Here is a 15,804-nt window from a genome sequence, read left to right on the forward strand (position 1 = left end):
CTCTGCTGCTGAGTACTTGGTCTGGCTACCACCTTGGCCTGGTCCCTGTGTGGAGCTAATACACATTCCATGTGAGGGAGCATGGAGAACAACTGCTAGGACCTTTTTTTTCTGTACGGTGCTTACTTTCTTAAAGGAAGGTATTGAAGTTGAGGAGATACTGAGGACTTGATGGAGATTTGGTAAATTTATATGTTAATAAAACAAGGCATAATTGTGATGGGATTCCTCTGTTAAAGGCTCCTGCACATCTGAAAGCATCTTTAGTCTGTGTTCCTGTGTGAATGAACCTTGCCTGTATAGTCTGGCCTTTTATAAGTGTTTGAGTGTCAAGTTTTTAAGAAGGAAAGACTTATTTTTTCCTTCCTCCATGTATTTGCTAGGTTCTGTGTATTCCTTTAGCTTGCGAATCTAGGAACAATTTTCTCCTTGTGAAAGAGTGAGGTGTTGCCAAAAACAGAATACTGCCATCTCTGCTTATGAATCCCAGTTTCAAATCCCAGATGCTTTACATAATAAAGCCTAACTGGGCTGATTACCAAGAGAACTCAGTCATTCAGAGAAATAAAAGGGAAAAATCCCCTTGCTTCATGAAGGAAGAATTGGTGCCAAGAGGAGGTTGAAATGTTAAAAATGCATTTTCTGTTTGGATCTTTCATATCAACTGTCCTGTTTCCCTTTTCTTTCCTTTTATTTAAGACTGTATTGCTGTTGTGCAGTGGGTGTATGTGGAAGTTTTTTGTAAGACCTGTGAGGACCTAGATTTATGAAATACACATTCAATAGGTCTCTTCCCTCTCTGCAGGAGCCCGGCTTAGGTAAGTCTTTCTGGCTATATTTGCAGGATCTTCAGACAATGACGTGGATGCCTGAAGCTTCATTGCTTGCACAGTTTATGGTTTTGTGGCATGTGATGTTGGGGTCATCCAGAAAAGAGTGTGCTGATTTGGCTGCCTGATATTGACCATGTGGTATCACTAGAAAGCAGTATGGAATGTTTGGCAGAGGAATGGGCTGCACAGGCATAAACATCCATATGCTCTGCCTGTTCCCTTTGCCACAAGTGATGTGCCCATGTAAAGCAGCAGGGAGACCTGTATGTGTTTTCATTTCTTGTAGTCCTATTTTGTATTCTATAAATAGTTTTTCATCTACTGCTGCTAAGCTCCTATGGGTCAAACTGGAAGCCCTCTCATGGATTAATAATTGATTAAAAAACAAGAAATGGGGAGTTGCTTTAGGTGGGGAGTTTTCTGTGGGTGGAAGGGGAGTTACTGGTGGAGTAAAGCAAGGATTTCTGCAAGGGTTCCAGCTATTGAACATAATCCCAAATGAGCTGGAAATGGAAAGCAAGCATGTAAATCTAAAATTTGCAAATATGTGAAAATATCTATGCAAAATAGTAAAATTCAGTGCTGAATGCAAATGCTCGGATGATAAACTGGTGATGTTAAGTAACTGATCAGTAGAGAAAGTGAAATTAATTGTTTGAACAGAGTGATACCTGTGAGAAAAGACAATGCTATTCTAGGTGTTCCCCTCACTGAGAGACCTTGACTGACTGTGGGTAGTGCCCTGAAAACAGCAGCAGCACTGTCAGCACTCAGTGTTGGTCCGAAAGGCAAACAGAGCACTACAAACTGCTGAGAGGGAAACCAAGAACAACAAAATCCCTGTGTCATTTTGTAATCTTTGCTGTGCCCACTTCTCGAGTACCATGTCCAGTTTTGTTCTCTTTGTTACAGTAGAATTAGGGTACGTGGAGGAATGGTGAAGGCAGTCAGAGGTATGGGGTTGCTTTTGTACAAATGGGAACTAATTAGTGTAGGAAATTTTCTGTCTGGAAAACAGGCAATTGGAGGAGACATAATATCACCTACAGTGGAGGTCTGTATAGTCATGAATGGGTTGGGGAAGTGAATAGAGAGTGTTTATTTCCTGGGGTTTTTTTCCACTGCTTCACAAAAGGCAAACTGGGGCACACAGAAAACTTTCAGGAAGGTAGTTTAAACAAAAACAGTTTTTCACACAGCACATAAATAAATTTTGAAACTCACTGATGACTGATTTAGTGAATGGAGATCAAAGTAAACTGAGCAAAGAAATCTTTAGGTATATTATAGAAAGTGTCTTTTGCTCAACAAAACTCATTAAATGATTATTTGCTAATGGTTACTGGTTTGGCTCCCCACGTGAGAGGACAGCTGTGTGTTACTTCTGGTACATTTTCAAAATAGCTACAATTTCTTGAAAAACTAGGTAATGTTATTTGGGTGAAGCTGTTTGAAAACAGGACATGTGTGATGTTGCTGTGGTTGAACAGGATTTGCTGAAGACCACAGCCAAAACCAAAGCATAATAGAGTACTGAAGGAAAAAATAACACTGTTGTGGCTTTCAAATCCAATAGAAGTTGAGAAAAAAGTCAATACAAATCAGATCATATATTACATCCATGTAGCCATGGAAGTCAATTGATTAAATTCTGCAATACATTTGCTCCTTGCTTATTATCTTTGCAGTTTCACTAAAAGAAATAGGAGTATAGACCATTTGACAAAAATGTTTCCACTGCATTTTAAATATGTAAGGCAGAACTGAAAAACTGTGTGTTCCTCAAATTTCTTTAAGAATTCCTCTGTTGCAGTAGGGGCTTGCCTGGGACTGGTGAAGATATTTTGCTAAAGGTGATACATCAGCAGAAGTTAAAAATCAGAATTCCAGAAGCTGCTTGAATTTTTCATAAAAAAAAAAATCACATTGTACCTGAAAAATGACAACATCTCCTATTGTGTTTACAGACTCAGTGCTTGAACTGGACACCAGTCCTTTTACTATTAAGTTTTAATTTGGCATGAGGTGTGTGGGACTGAAATGGCATGTTTAACTCCCTATTATGATTGTCATGATGACCTACAGATGTGTGGGGGATCAAGTACAAACTTCAAGAGAATGAAAATTGCAATAGCTCATCTCTAATACTGTAGTATACTAATGTTGTATTTTCAGGACTGTTTCAATTCCTTAGGTAGCTCATGGTTAGATATTAGTTTGATTTGTGTTGCAAGAAAGCTCAGTTGGTTCTTCATGTTAAGAGTTGATTTTAGTTTAAGGTCTGTTTCTTTACTCTGACTCCAGATTGTTTATGAAAACATGGGTGATCCTATTTCAGACCTTCAGAGATCATAATCTCACATTTAGTTGAGTGTCTTGAAAATACTTTGTCTCTTTCACTCAGTAGAAAAGCTAGGCCAAAGCTTCTTAGGAAGACAAGGGTGCCTGATTTCAATGAAGGAACATGATTAAACAAGTACATGATTGCAAATAACCCACTTTTAGGTAAACTAACTTTCAGTCTTTGATGCTTTGGTCATGCCTTGCATGTTTTGAATTTGTTCAGAGGTGTAGAACGTATATATAAAGTGGCAGTGTTGGTGTACCTTAGGTTTAACAAGCATATTAGGGTTCTCCACTCATTTTGCACGTGATCCTGAGACTTCACTGGCTGATGTGATAAAATTCATCACTACATTTATATCTTCCTTGTCATTTATTATTTCACTGATAAACTCAATGGAAAGATGGATCTTATGATATATGGGAGGCTTAAGCACCCTGCTGATTTTTCAAGGAAAATATGAAATTACTGTCGAATTGAGGTAGGACATTCAAGGAAAGCTGGGACTGAACTAGCATCTTCTCTTGCAGTAGGTGCTTATGAATGAATAAGTCTCCTGCACTTCCTGCTGCACCAGGAAATGGTGTAATCTTACAAGTGAACTTTGCTGTTCTGCATATGCTGAAATGTCTTAGGTCTTTAACTTGTTGCAGTCAACAAATCCCATTGACTGACTGACAACTGGAGTTCTCCCTAGGCTGTCTTTGGATGTAATGTTCTGTTGCACAGTCTTTGTTTCAAAACAAGTCTAGTAATCCATATACACCTGCAGCCTTGCACACCTTTTTTCCTTCCTTTGCTCCTCCTGGTTCACCATCTGAATGATCAGAGCCTGACCTGGTACTCGTGGTCTTGCTGCACGTCACTTGTTCCTTTGCAAAAATGCAGTCTTAAATGACAGTCAGATAAACAAAATACTTTTTGCATATAAAGTTCCTGCAGATCCTGTTTTTCAGTGGTAATACTTTGTTATGGAAAAGCTTAAGTGAAGACTTCATTTTGTCATTTCTATTAATATAGAAATGCAAACATATATGGCTCTAGTCATATATAATACATGGAGCTGCTGTAGGCCTGCCATAATTTCAGTAGAAATAATGTAAATTAATGTAGTAAATTAATTACCTCAATCAATTTTATTGGCAGAGGAAGCCCAGATACATTGATGGGTCCTCTTAAATTTTACTTCATGCCCTCTCTAATGTTATTGTTGAGAGTTATGAACAAGTCATCATAGTTGTCCACTTAGTTTCCTGGGAAAGGCCATTGTTTTTTGCCTGCTGTATGTAATCTGTAGAAAAGAATCTTTATCTTAAATAACACAGTACAGTCCTTTTAAGCACACAGAAAAACATCCCTTTTTCTTTTAGCCATAGATAACTATTTGTTTATTTTAATGGCTAAAATATAAGAGGACATGGATAAAACCAATAGGATGATTAGAAGAGTGGGAGAATGCAGCTGACCATCAGCAAAAACATGCCAATAATGAGATTTAGCAGATGTCAAGATACCCTTTTAAAAAGACAAGTGTTAAAAGCCTCATAGTTTGAAACTTGTAAAACAGTCTGTATAAAAGCACTGAAAATCAATTATGAGGAGCAGTCGTATAGCACTGTACTGCTTTCAGTCTTGTAGGATTTTCTGTATCCCTAAAAGTTTTCCAGTGGCACTGTAACCTCTATAGCAAATGGAAATGTACTGATTATGAGGCTTGCTGCAGCGGTTCTGGTGTATATACTCCATACACCTTGAGAAGTCCATAGATCCTGACCCTCATAGTCCCTTGCCTAAGGTGGTGGTACAGTTTCTGTGGAAATGCGGATTTCGCAAAATTTCAAGACTGCTGCGGCACATTTAAGCAGCTCAACTCCTCCAAATAGTCCAGAAGACAGCTGTGTTAAAAGGAAATTTGAAGTCCTCAGCCTTCAAAAATGACCATTTCGAACCGAACGTGGAGGTATATCATGCGGGCTGGTGAGAGCGGAATCGCCCTTGGCGTGTTCAGTGGGAAGGCATTTTCATTCCCAGCTACACACCCTGGCACCAAACTGGCAAGAAGGTAGAGAGGAGCCTTAGCATTCACGTAAGCGTGAGTGAGGATGGGGCTTTCTGCGAGCTCCGGCTGCTCCCCGTTCGATGCAGCGCAGCCCTTCCCTGCCGCTTGGGAGAGGCGGGAGATAGGTCGGCTCATCAACGCTTCGCATTAATTCTGGCGTTTGAGGACTCCACTGCGGGCAAACTCTCACGCAGCGCAGGGGAGAGAAGTTTTAAGCGGTCTTGCTGTCATTAACATTCACATCTCTGGCTTCAGGCAGCGCCCGCCTCACCCAGGCGCTGCCAGCAGGGAACGTGGGCTCCTGCCTCCCTTTGTGCCGAGGGGATCCGTGCGGAGCGATTGAAATGCAAGGCTGAGAAGCACTGCTGTAGTGGTCGGGTTTGGGGGTTTTCCCCCCCCTCTGCCTCCCTTCATCCTTGGAGCAGGAGGGCATGTTTGCTGTGGATTCTTTTTGTTTTATCTGAGAATGAGATGCTGGCTGAAAACTGAAGAAATGGCCCTGGAAGAATTGATGCAAAGATTAAATGCGGTTTCCCAGTGCGCTGGTAGGAGGAGCTGCTGGTCTTAAATAATGTGTTGTGTGGATGCTGTTAGTGATTTTGTAGGATTTACAGAAAATCCTGGTAATCTGACTAGCATTCTTTATGCATGTTCGCAATTAATAGGAAAGAAAACGTTAGGAGCTTTTGTCACCAGGTTAAACTTCTGTTGATATTAACACTAATTAACATTTTTAGTGCTTGGATACTCCTGAGGCATGCTTTAGAAGACCGTCCTGAGTAGTTTTGGGTAACTGTTAGCCCATTCAAATACTCTAAATGGGTCTTGATTCCTTTTTTTATCTGACTCGGCTGTACCTAAATTGGAGAAATTACGGATTTCTCTAGCAGAACTGGTCTAAGAAGCAGTGAAAAGCTCAGCTAACTGTAAGGCATTGCAAGCCAGTATTTAGGGTGGATCTAAATTGCATTTTCATTAAAATGGAGAGTTGTGTGAATTAATCGTGGTAAAGGTAGTTTTACATCTGTATAGATTAAAAATTGCAGCAGATTTGCTAAAATGGTTTTAGCACTGTAGAAACATTACAATTTCTGAGAGATTTTCATAATTTTTTGAAAATATAAATGCTTGTGTGTTCAAAACTAGAACTAAGAAGCAGTGTACAGTAAGGTGATCTGTAATTAGATCTGGGAGTATTTTTCGGGCTACTGCTCATACAGAGATGTAAATATATTTCAGAATAAGAAGTTACCTGGAAAGACAAGAGATGTGGTTTTTGCATCCTTAGAAACTATTTGGTTTGCCCTTTATTCTTAGTTGGTTGACAGATTACAGAAGTCTTGCATCTTCTTGTCATCTGAGGCAAACCAGTGGTTTGAGAATACAGAATATTTAAGGTATTATTCATTGCAGTATCAAAAGCTGGAATTTATCTTTCCATTTTCCTAGTCCTCTGTTTCTTATGGGTGACTTTTTCATCTTTTTCAATTTCTGTGTGTTGCAAGGAGATAATTAGCAAGATGGCTGATGCTGTAGTCTGATGAACAGATAGATTAAATGACAAATGTGGAATGAACAGACCAGCTGTATCTGTTTTCCTGGACAGGGAAAGTAGGTATTTTACCTTCTTAGTAATATTTTTTTTTTTGGGGGGGGGGGAGGGAAGTAAGATTTAATCTGATGAGAACAAGCATTAAATTACAAGTAAAGGTCACCATACACTATTTTCTTCTTCCTTGCTTTTCCTATTGATTATCTTTCTATTTTCAAAACATATCTTTATTAAATGTCTGGATATTTGTTTCATTGCCTGTTTTGATTTTCTGAATGTTTAAGAAGAAAGTCAGTCTGATATTTGCTAGGGCATACTGTCTTTTGCCGTTTATTTTAATAATCTGTTTATTACTTTTTTCACTCCCTTAAAAATGTTGCTTTAGTTTTTCTAAGGCAAGATGAATTTTAAGAATATATGGTAGAATTTGTTGGGAATGTGGGAGCCTTTTCTTCCTGAATTGAAGAAGGATCCTCCAGAGTGGGAGCAGGCTGCCTGGTTTGCCTGTGACACCGCCTGTCTCTCAGCTGTGCAGCTGCAGGTACACTGTGACCTTCATGTAAGCCAGCAGCAGCTCCAAACTGCTGTTTTCACACTTGCTAGCAGCCTCTGCCTGTGTGCTGGTATTTAGCTTGTTAAACTTGCCTTTTTTTTAAAAAAAAAAAGCAGCTGTTACTTTACAACCAATTTCATGTTCGGGTGGTTTAGCTGGTCCCTCTCCTCCCCCTTCTCTTTCTCTTTCTTCCTCTCTGTAATCCCTGTGCGGGTATTCCCAGGCCAAAGGCAATGCTTTCTTACAGCCAGTGATTGTATTTATAGGTGACTGTTTTAAGTTTCCTTTTTCCCTTTTTTCCATCCCCCTTATTGCTTTCAGGTTGCTTAGACCCTTTCTCTGTTGCTGCCTCCCTTTTTTGGGCTGTACCCTGTCCTTGGGTCAAATTAGCTCCTGTCTGGCTTCACAGCTGTCTTTCTGTTCACTCAGAAACCTTTTGTAAGCAGAGGTTTCCTTAACAGCCCAAGATCATATGCAGACTTTTTCCAAGCCCATTTTTCAATAGCTCCCTGCTCAAGAATGATTGAAATGCAAAGGTTCCCCTGGCTGTCCCATGGCACAGCTGTCCACCTTCAGGCATCAAGGGATTTTTTCCTTTGTAGGATCCTAGGTTAAAAAAAAAAAGACTATTCCTCTTCCTTAGCTTGGTTTGGGGGTTTTGTGTTTGTTTGTTTGTTTTCTGAATGATACCACAGGCAGGCTGAGATTCATCCTGGGTAGTTTTAAGCTTCTAAGTCAGAAGAGGAAATCTCCAAAATCCATGTGTGCTGAACAGAGAGAAGGGGGCACTCTAAGAAGGAAAGTCCTTCCACCTTCTGAGGTGCACTGGTCTTTCCCTTGACAGGGACAGGGGGCCAGGAAGCCTGGAGTAGCTCAGTTCCTAACCTAGGAATACCTACTCACCAGGAATCCTAACCTGGTGAGTCTGGGTGTGTCTGTAATCTTTTGCTGTTCTACCACAACAGCCTTTCTGCCTCTGGCTGCTCTCCCACTACCAAGTCCCCTGTGTTAGTCTGGCACTCACACAACCTTTCTGGGCTACTCATCCCTCACTACCACACCAACGCTTTCCTTAGTGGTCTTTCTGCTCCCTCTGCTCTGACTAAATTCTGATTTACTCACGTTCTCAGCCCCTATGGTAAATTACTGATCTCCTACTCCTTACTATCTCATGAATGCCGTGATCCTCTCACAGTATCCCGGCCTTCCTCTGCCACATTTCACAAACCTTAGCAGCTTTCTCAGGCAAAGCTTTGATTGCTTATTTCTCATCTTCCTCACCTTATCCTCACCTTCACCTTATCCTCCTCCAACACCTTGCAGATACGTTCTTTTCTGCTTCTGGACATATTTCACTGTCACGATTGTAAAGATACTCTCTAGTTTAACCTTATCATCCTCTTCATATTCCTGCTTTGACTCCTGCTCCACAGTTCAAAATAATGTTGTACCCTGCCCTTTTCAACAACTATAAAAGATGTTCTTCTTTTATTTTTTCCCCTATGTGCTTCTCAGTCCTCCCATTCACTCCACTACTATCAAATCACCTCCTAGACTTGGATGACCAGATGAATTGCTGTTGCTGTTTTCATATAAATCCATAAAACAAGGGAGAAGTGATTTAGAAACATTCTCTAAGTTGTGTAGGTTTTTTTATTTTCCATTAGAATTGTGGGTTTATTTCAGAAAAACTGTGAAATTATTATTGATACTTAAAAAATATCCTGGTTCTGTCCACATTTATTGTTTTGATTGATAATGACATTTTCTGTTCATTTGGCCATAGTTTTTACTTGTCTTCTTTTTGAGTTTTGTTGCTATGTTAAATTCAACCCTTTTCTGTAAATTTCTGATTATGTTCTCCCTGTAGAACAGTAGCTCAGAGGTTGAAGCACAAGATAATAAATAGTTCTGGCCTGGGACCTCATGCATTGTCCATATTGCTGTCTGCTATGCCATTTCTGCTTAGGACTCCATTTGGTCTGACTGATACAGAAACAGTGTTAAGGCACCAGCTCTTAATGTTGGTCACTACTCTACATTTGCATCAGCACTAGGAAGCCTTGTGGTGATGGTGTTGTCTAATTCATGCAAACAGGCAATACAGATTTCACATTCCCATCCTTAATCCCATGGAAGCCCCACTAATGGTTTCTTTCCATCTTGGAAAGGTGCCACTATTACAGCTAGCATCTGTTTCCTCTCCTCAAACAAAATTTTAACACTCTGCAAAAGGAAGAAACATCTGCAAATCAAAGAAGGAAACCATGTGTGTAGTTCCTCAGTAAATATGTACGCAGTGCTAGTATTTTAAGTACATGTAACATCCCGTAGCCATTTCAGCTTCAGTCAGTTTTCAGTAGCTCCATATTTTCTGTCTTATTCCCAATTTGGGCCAAAACTTTACATTTAATTTCCCTGGCTTTGTGTTCTTGACAGGCAGGCTTCTGAAGTTTTGAAGGCTGGCTCACCTGTCTTGACAAATTAGGCACAAATGTAGGAGGAATGGACTCACATACCCATCTCCAAGTACCCAGCATCACTGGGATGAGTTGGCTTATTGCAAGGAGAAACAGGAACACCCCCAGGCACACTGAAGGGGTATTATAAAGTTGTGTGCAGCTGGAAGGACCTGTTCTGTGTGTCTTCCCCACTCCTATACTCTTGCAAGCTTACCTGCTCTTTCTTACCCTTGTAGCATCTGTCCCTGGTTCACATGATTTTCCAGTTTGGGAACTCAAAGAAATCTTTTCTGCACATGGCAGAATACTCTGTGTATGCATGTTAATTTGGCAGGCAGGCCTGAGCGTGAACATCATTAATTTACTATTGAGAACTTTTTACATAGCTGGTAGAGTTGAAGAGATCCATGTGAGAGCTCTGAAAATCTGCAGGTTGTTAGCACATCTGCTGTACCCAGGTGAAATTTAATGGTGGGGGGGGATGCCTCTGCTTGATATTAATTTGCTGTCCCTTCCTTTCAGCTTTCCTGCACCTATGTTGAGCTGAACTGTGAAAGATGCTTCTGATATTCCAGCCCAGAAAGTATAAAGTAGGCATGGTCTTCCTGACATAAGGTTTAAAATTTGAAAAATAAGAGTGGGAGCTGCAGTTGAACAGTTAAGCAGATAGGACTGTATTGCTCATGTTTTCTATGAGCGTGCACTGTCACAGCTTTTGTGACCACCTGCATGGCATCCATTTCTTAGTATATTCTGGTCTAAATCAACATCTTTAATATTGAAACAGAGGGACCTAGTGAAATTAGTGGGAGTAAGGTTCAGAGTTAGCAATTATCCTTCTTAAAGTGAGCTAGCTGCCTTTTTGGGAATCTGAGGAAAAATATTTTGATCAACATTAAGGTTGATTAAATTTTATTATTAACCAAGGTATTGTCACTTAAAGATGGCTTTCTTAAAGGGTTTCTTTTTTACATACCAAAGAAAATAAAATTATATTCATATGCACTTCTTCTTGGGACTATCAGTGATCTCTTTATATCATCTACCCCAGTCTTTCACTGATTTTAATGGCAGTTGCTGAACTGCAGTAGGAAAATTCACCCTATGCGGATAGCTTTCAACAGACTGGGGGCAAAACAGTCATTAAACAGTAAATGATCACCCATTTAGAGTGGCTTTTCAGAGGATTGCAGGGCGTATATTTGTCAGTCTCCCATTCAGTTTTTGAACTTTGGGTATGTATACTTAAAGCTTGCAGAGCCAGAAATGTCCTACCTGGACTTATGTACTTAGTGATATGAAAGAAGAAAAAAGCCTGTTACACTGATGCATTTTTATTATCGTGGTGTCTCAAAATACTTTCTTGGCAAGAGTGCCTGGCACAGCTGCCTGCCACACTTCCAACTGCAGAGAGCCAAGCTGCAAGATTACCTCGTGCATATCAAATAACAGGGAACTTCTGCAGAAAAGGAACAGCACAGAGCTGTCTGTATGTAACACAGGGGTCTTGTCTTCAAGGTGTTTGCTCTAAGCTGACCTGCTGAGCAAAGCCAGGGAGCGCGAGGCGTTTTCATTTAATGAAGGACATCAAGTGAGCTACTTGAGATTTTGTTGTGTGACAGCCCAACAACTTCTTAAGGTTTTCAGTATCTGAAACAATGTATTTCAGCTGGAAGTTTGGGGCTTCTGTTTTACAATATATGGCAAAGCCACTTTAATTTAGTTCCATTGTTTCTTTTGTCTTGTCCTATTAAATAGCAGCTTTTATTTCAGACAGAGAGCATGATCTTGGATGATTTTGTGTGGATTAATCACTTGTAGGTCTCTTGAGTTAAGCCTGCAATACTGTGTTAGCTATTCTGACCTCTTTCTAGTTATCCCCATAGCTGCATAGCTCAAGCATGAGCCTCTTGGCTCACCATACATAGGAATGCAGCTTTGTGGTTGAGGCAAACTGTCTGATAGTCCAGCCTTTAACATTGCCTTTAACAGCACTGGGTGCAGCTACCTCAAGCCTTGTGGAACAGTCAGCCTAAGCACACAGTCCTGGGCTGTGATGGAGACAGGATCATTGTCTTGGAGGTTGACTTCCTGCAGTCTGGGCAGTTTCAGACAATAGATCCCCTCACCTACAGCAATCTTGGATATTAGTTATATCCTCAATCTGTCTCTGCTGGTCTTTTTGTGGCTTTTGAGTTTTTGTACTAAAGCTTTAAATTCCTTGACGACTGATGGGAAGTCCTCTTTGAGTTGTGATGTACCAGGGGCATGGAGCTGGCTGTTGGGCTTTCCACATGGCTCCCTGAAGCAGCAGGAACTCAGGCACAATGAAACCTGTGCTGCAATGAAGATACCTTAAAGGTGTTACAGAAAAGGTGTAACTGGCTGTGAATTCCAACATGGGAGTAAGCTGAAATGGAGAAGCCTTGTGATAGCTATCCCCAAATGTTTTTATCTTCATGTGAAGGCTGATGGTGTTTTGAGCTTAGTAGAAGCAGGTGTCATAGTGCCTTAGGTGGTTAAATCCCTTCAAGGACATGGGGGAAGGCAGCTTTCTAGGAGGATGTGGTGTTCAAATTGTGGCAAGCTGATAAAGCACAGTGCAGCGTGGTACTGCCAGGTTTTGGAGACTTAGGTGTGTAATGCCACTTGGCAGCAGTCTGCCTTCTTAAAATTGATAATCTGGGCAAACAGGTCTTTGGCAAGTTGAGAACTGCACTGCTGTGTGATAGATAAGCTCTTGTTTTTCACCTGTGCTATTACTTCAGGGGTGTAAGCGCTGTCCCCCTTCATGTGTTTGAGGCATTTGGTAAGTGATAGTTTTACTAAAAGTCTTTCTGTCTTTAGCATTTCATGTGGCAGGCAGAAAATTTACACTGAGAAGTTGACTGTCCTGGTTCTTTTATAGTTTGAATTCTTGTTGATCCAGAAATGTATCTTCCTTTTCTTTCAATTCCTGCCTATCGCTTGTAATGTAAAGGGAGGGTGGCTTTGCATATGAAACACCAAGATAATTGATATAAATAGAAAATAATGAGAATACACATATCTGATTTTAAAAATGACTCTTCAGGCTGCAACCTTTGTTGTTAAAAAGATAAAACTATAAATTGCAGCCTTTCTGTAAGCAGTCCTGTGTCTAGCTTCTGGGCTGGACAAAGTGCATTCCTTTGGTCAGTCTTTTGTCCTAGGCTGTTGGTTGTCTCTCCAAGTTACCCCATGTCACTTAGCTGGTCAGTTTAAGTTACCTCATGTCACCCGCCGGTGTTTTAACAGAAGTTTTGTTTGTATTTGAGGGAGGAATTTTTCCAGCTTACTTTGAAGATTGTTGACAATGGAATAAAAAAAGGAGAACATGGGGTATGGAAGCAAAACAGGTGTGTTTGGTTATGCAGCTTGGATGAGAATAGAAAGCTGGCAGAAATGAGGTGGTATAAAAAGATTTTCTATGTGTTTTGGTCATAGATGGCATTTAGTAGGACGTGAAGCTGGGTTCCCCATAATACAGCATCTGAAACACAATAGCTTTATGTTCAATAGTTATGATGGAATATGACATACAGACAATCACAAGAATGATGAAAATTTATCATGAGTACTTAATTGATACTTGAGTAGATGCCAGGCTTTAATTATGAGATAGCTCCTGTCTGCTCAGGACCCAGACATTTGCTGTGATCCTGGCACAGCTGGTTTTGTTGAGAATAGCCACAGTCAAAAATTCCATTTCTGGGTTCTGTGGAAAGGCTGCTGAGGCTGCAAGTGATCTGTGGGAGAAAATGGGCATTTCCATATCAGACAAATCCCTTGTGAAGTAATTTATGAAGTAAAGGTAAGAAAAATATATAAAACAACGCATAGCATTTTTAGCTTTTTAGTTGTATGCTTTCTTAATTTCCTTCTGCTGAATCTCTTCAGTGTTTCTTACCCCCAGCTCATGTTTTACTGGTCTTTCAAGGACATTGCAGTCCGCTTCTGACTTCAGTGCAGTCGTTCTTTCCTTTGAAAATGGTATACCTGAATTGCTTTGAGAGCACACAGCCTGGAGCAGGAGAGGGATATAAATAGAAACAGCTCTCTGTTGTTGTATGAAGACAGAAGATTAATTATTTCAGTGTGGCAGGTGGAGGTGTTTTTCAAAGTAATTGTTTACATTTTTGAAGATCTGACAGGGAATTAAAAATGTCTAGGTGGCACAGAGGGCTGACATAATTTTGTATTAGGAGAGTAAAAATATGCATTAAATACTACGTTGTTAATTTTGCATGGTGTGCTTAGCAATTATCCAAGTTAAAGTAGTACTAACAGTTCCCACCCAGCCTTCAGAAAATCAGGAACAAACGTTTCTGCATCCTATCACCTGCCTTTTAAAACATGGAAACAGCACAGTTACTCTGGGCTTTATTTGACATTCCTTTTAAACACCGTCTAAGTCCCACGATGGATTAGGGCTGCATTCATTAATGACTCTGTCTGACATTTATATGGTGCTGTAGGGAACCCTTATTGGAGCTGGTGAGAACAGGCAGGATTTCAATTTTATCCCCAAAGGAGGGTGAGAGATTAGAGAGATCCAGTAATAGTTTGAAGGGAAATACAGGTATTTGAGACCGTCCTGATGTGCGACTGCCAAGGCAGGAAGGGATATGGGTGTTACCGTTTGGCACTTAGATCCCGGAGAAGCCCCTCCTGTTCCCCCATGTTCCCTTAGGAGTTCCTCTCCCATCCTTTCCCGTCAAGTAGCTCCTGACTTTTTGCACGTGGACATTGCCTGAGCTGCAGCGTGGCTCGTGGCTCTTTGGTGTGCATCCTGCCTGAGAAGGAAGGCAGGAGCAGGCAGTGCTATGAGACAGAGGAGCCTTCCCACTCACTCAGTATCACCATCATCCTGGACCAGCAGTCTTGCTGGTTTGACAACCAGTTTGCAAGTTTCCATGACACGTGAGATGTGTGATGGCCCATATAGTTAGACCTATGACATTAAAGAAGAACAAATGCAGTATATACTATCAGGTTTAAAGATACACATGGAAGAAAAGGAAGCAAGGCAAATATACATCCACTCTCCACTCTTTCCTAACACTTCTCACTGCTTTGTGCTCCTGGCAGCAGATCATCTGTGGGTTGGTCATACGAGGACTATTTTGTGTTCATTAGGCTCTGTGGGACCTTACCATGTGTGTGCTGCTGTCCTGTGCAGAGAGCAGGAACACACTGGGTGCTGTGTCAGGGTTTTGCAGAGCCTGCCTCTCACCAGGTCCTACCCTACAACCTGTCTGAGACTTCATGAGTTGTCATAGCCATCAGGGACCTTCATCCCATTGAGCTCAGAGCAATTTACTAGAATTGGGAAGCACTTAGGAAGAAGTTACGAAAAGCGTCAGGTTTAATTTTATAGCATCATTAATGCTGGAGATCTTAGGCTTTGAACATTACCAATGCATTCACAAAACATTTAAGGGGGAAAAACTTAGTTTGCACTATTTATGCCTTTAGAATGAATTTTTTGATGGTCAAAGCCTGATTTTTAAAGTGTGTTGCTAATAAGACATTAGGCAATGAATTAGTAAGTTAAGATATGAACAAATGAAACTGTGTTTGTTTTAAAGGCTGGTCATCTGCTCTGCTCTATTTTTTGCACAACCTGCCAAACCCTTTCCAGATGAGCTATACTGCTCTCGACAGCTCCCTGCCTCGAGTAACTTGTTATCTGTATTTGACACAGCAAAAAAAGAAACATTAGACAAGCATGGTGGAACTGATGAGGGAGGGAGGAACATTCCCAGCAGAAATAAGGTCAGGCTCATCACTGCACTGTACTGTCAGTGGGCTTCAAGTGGTTTTTCTAACTGCACTTGCTCTTGTTTTGGAGAATAAGGGAGCTGTGCCCCACAGTATCTCTTGGCAGGTCCAGTCCTCTGCTTAGAATCATAGAATCATAGAATCAGCTGGGTTGGAAGGGACCTTTGAGATCATCAAGTCCAACCCTTGATCCACTACC

General features: G+C 40.8%; 1 protein-coding gene across 3 annotated transcripts in view; it reads left to right on the forward strand.

The window, feature by feature from the left end:
- MCF2L (MCF.2 cell line derived transforming sequence like) overlaps positions 1 to 15,804 on the forward strand; it is a 150,301-nt gene that overhangs the window by 17,092 nt on the left and 117,405 nt on the right. Inside the window, exon 1 of one of the 3 annotated variants that reach the window (XM_018084158.2) lies at positions 5,590 to 5,781. The exons of 1 other annotated variant lie outside the window; for it this stretch is intronic. In XM_018084158.2, the coding sequence (XP_017939647.1) occupies positions 5,703 to 5,781 (79 nt within the window). In that variant the 5' untranslated portion in view covers positions 5,590 to 5,702. Of the gene's footprint in view, positions 1 to 5,589; positions 5,782 to 15,804 lie in introns of those variants that run through there. One more of the 3 variants, XM_008926229.3, reaches the window with a different exon arrangement.

The sequence above is a fragment of the Manacus vitellinus genome, unplaced genomic scaffold (assembly GCF_001715985.3).
Source record: "Manacus vitellinus isolate BGI_N305 unplaced genomic scaffold, ASM171598v3 scaffold_7_pilon, whole genome shotgun sequence".
NCBI classification, from domain to species: domain Eukaryota; kingdom Metazoa; phylum Chordata; class Aves; order Passeriformes; family Pipridae; genus Manacus; species Manacus vitellinus.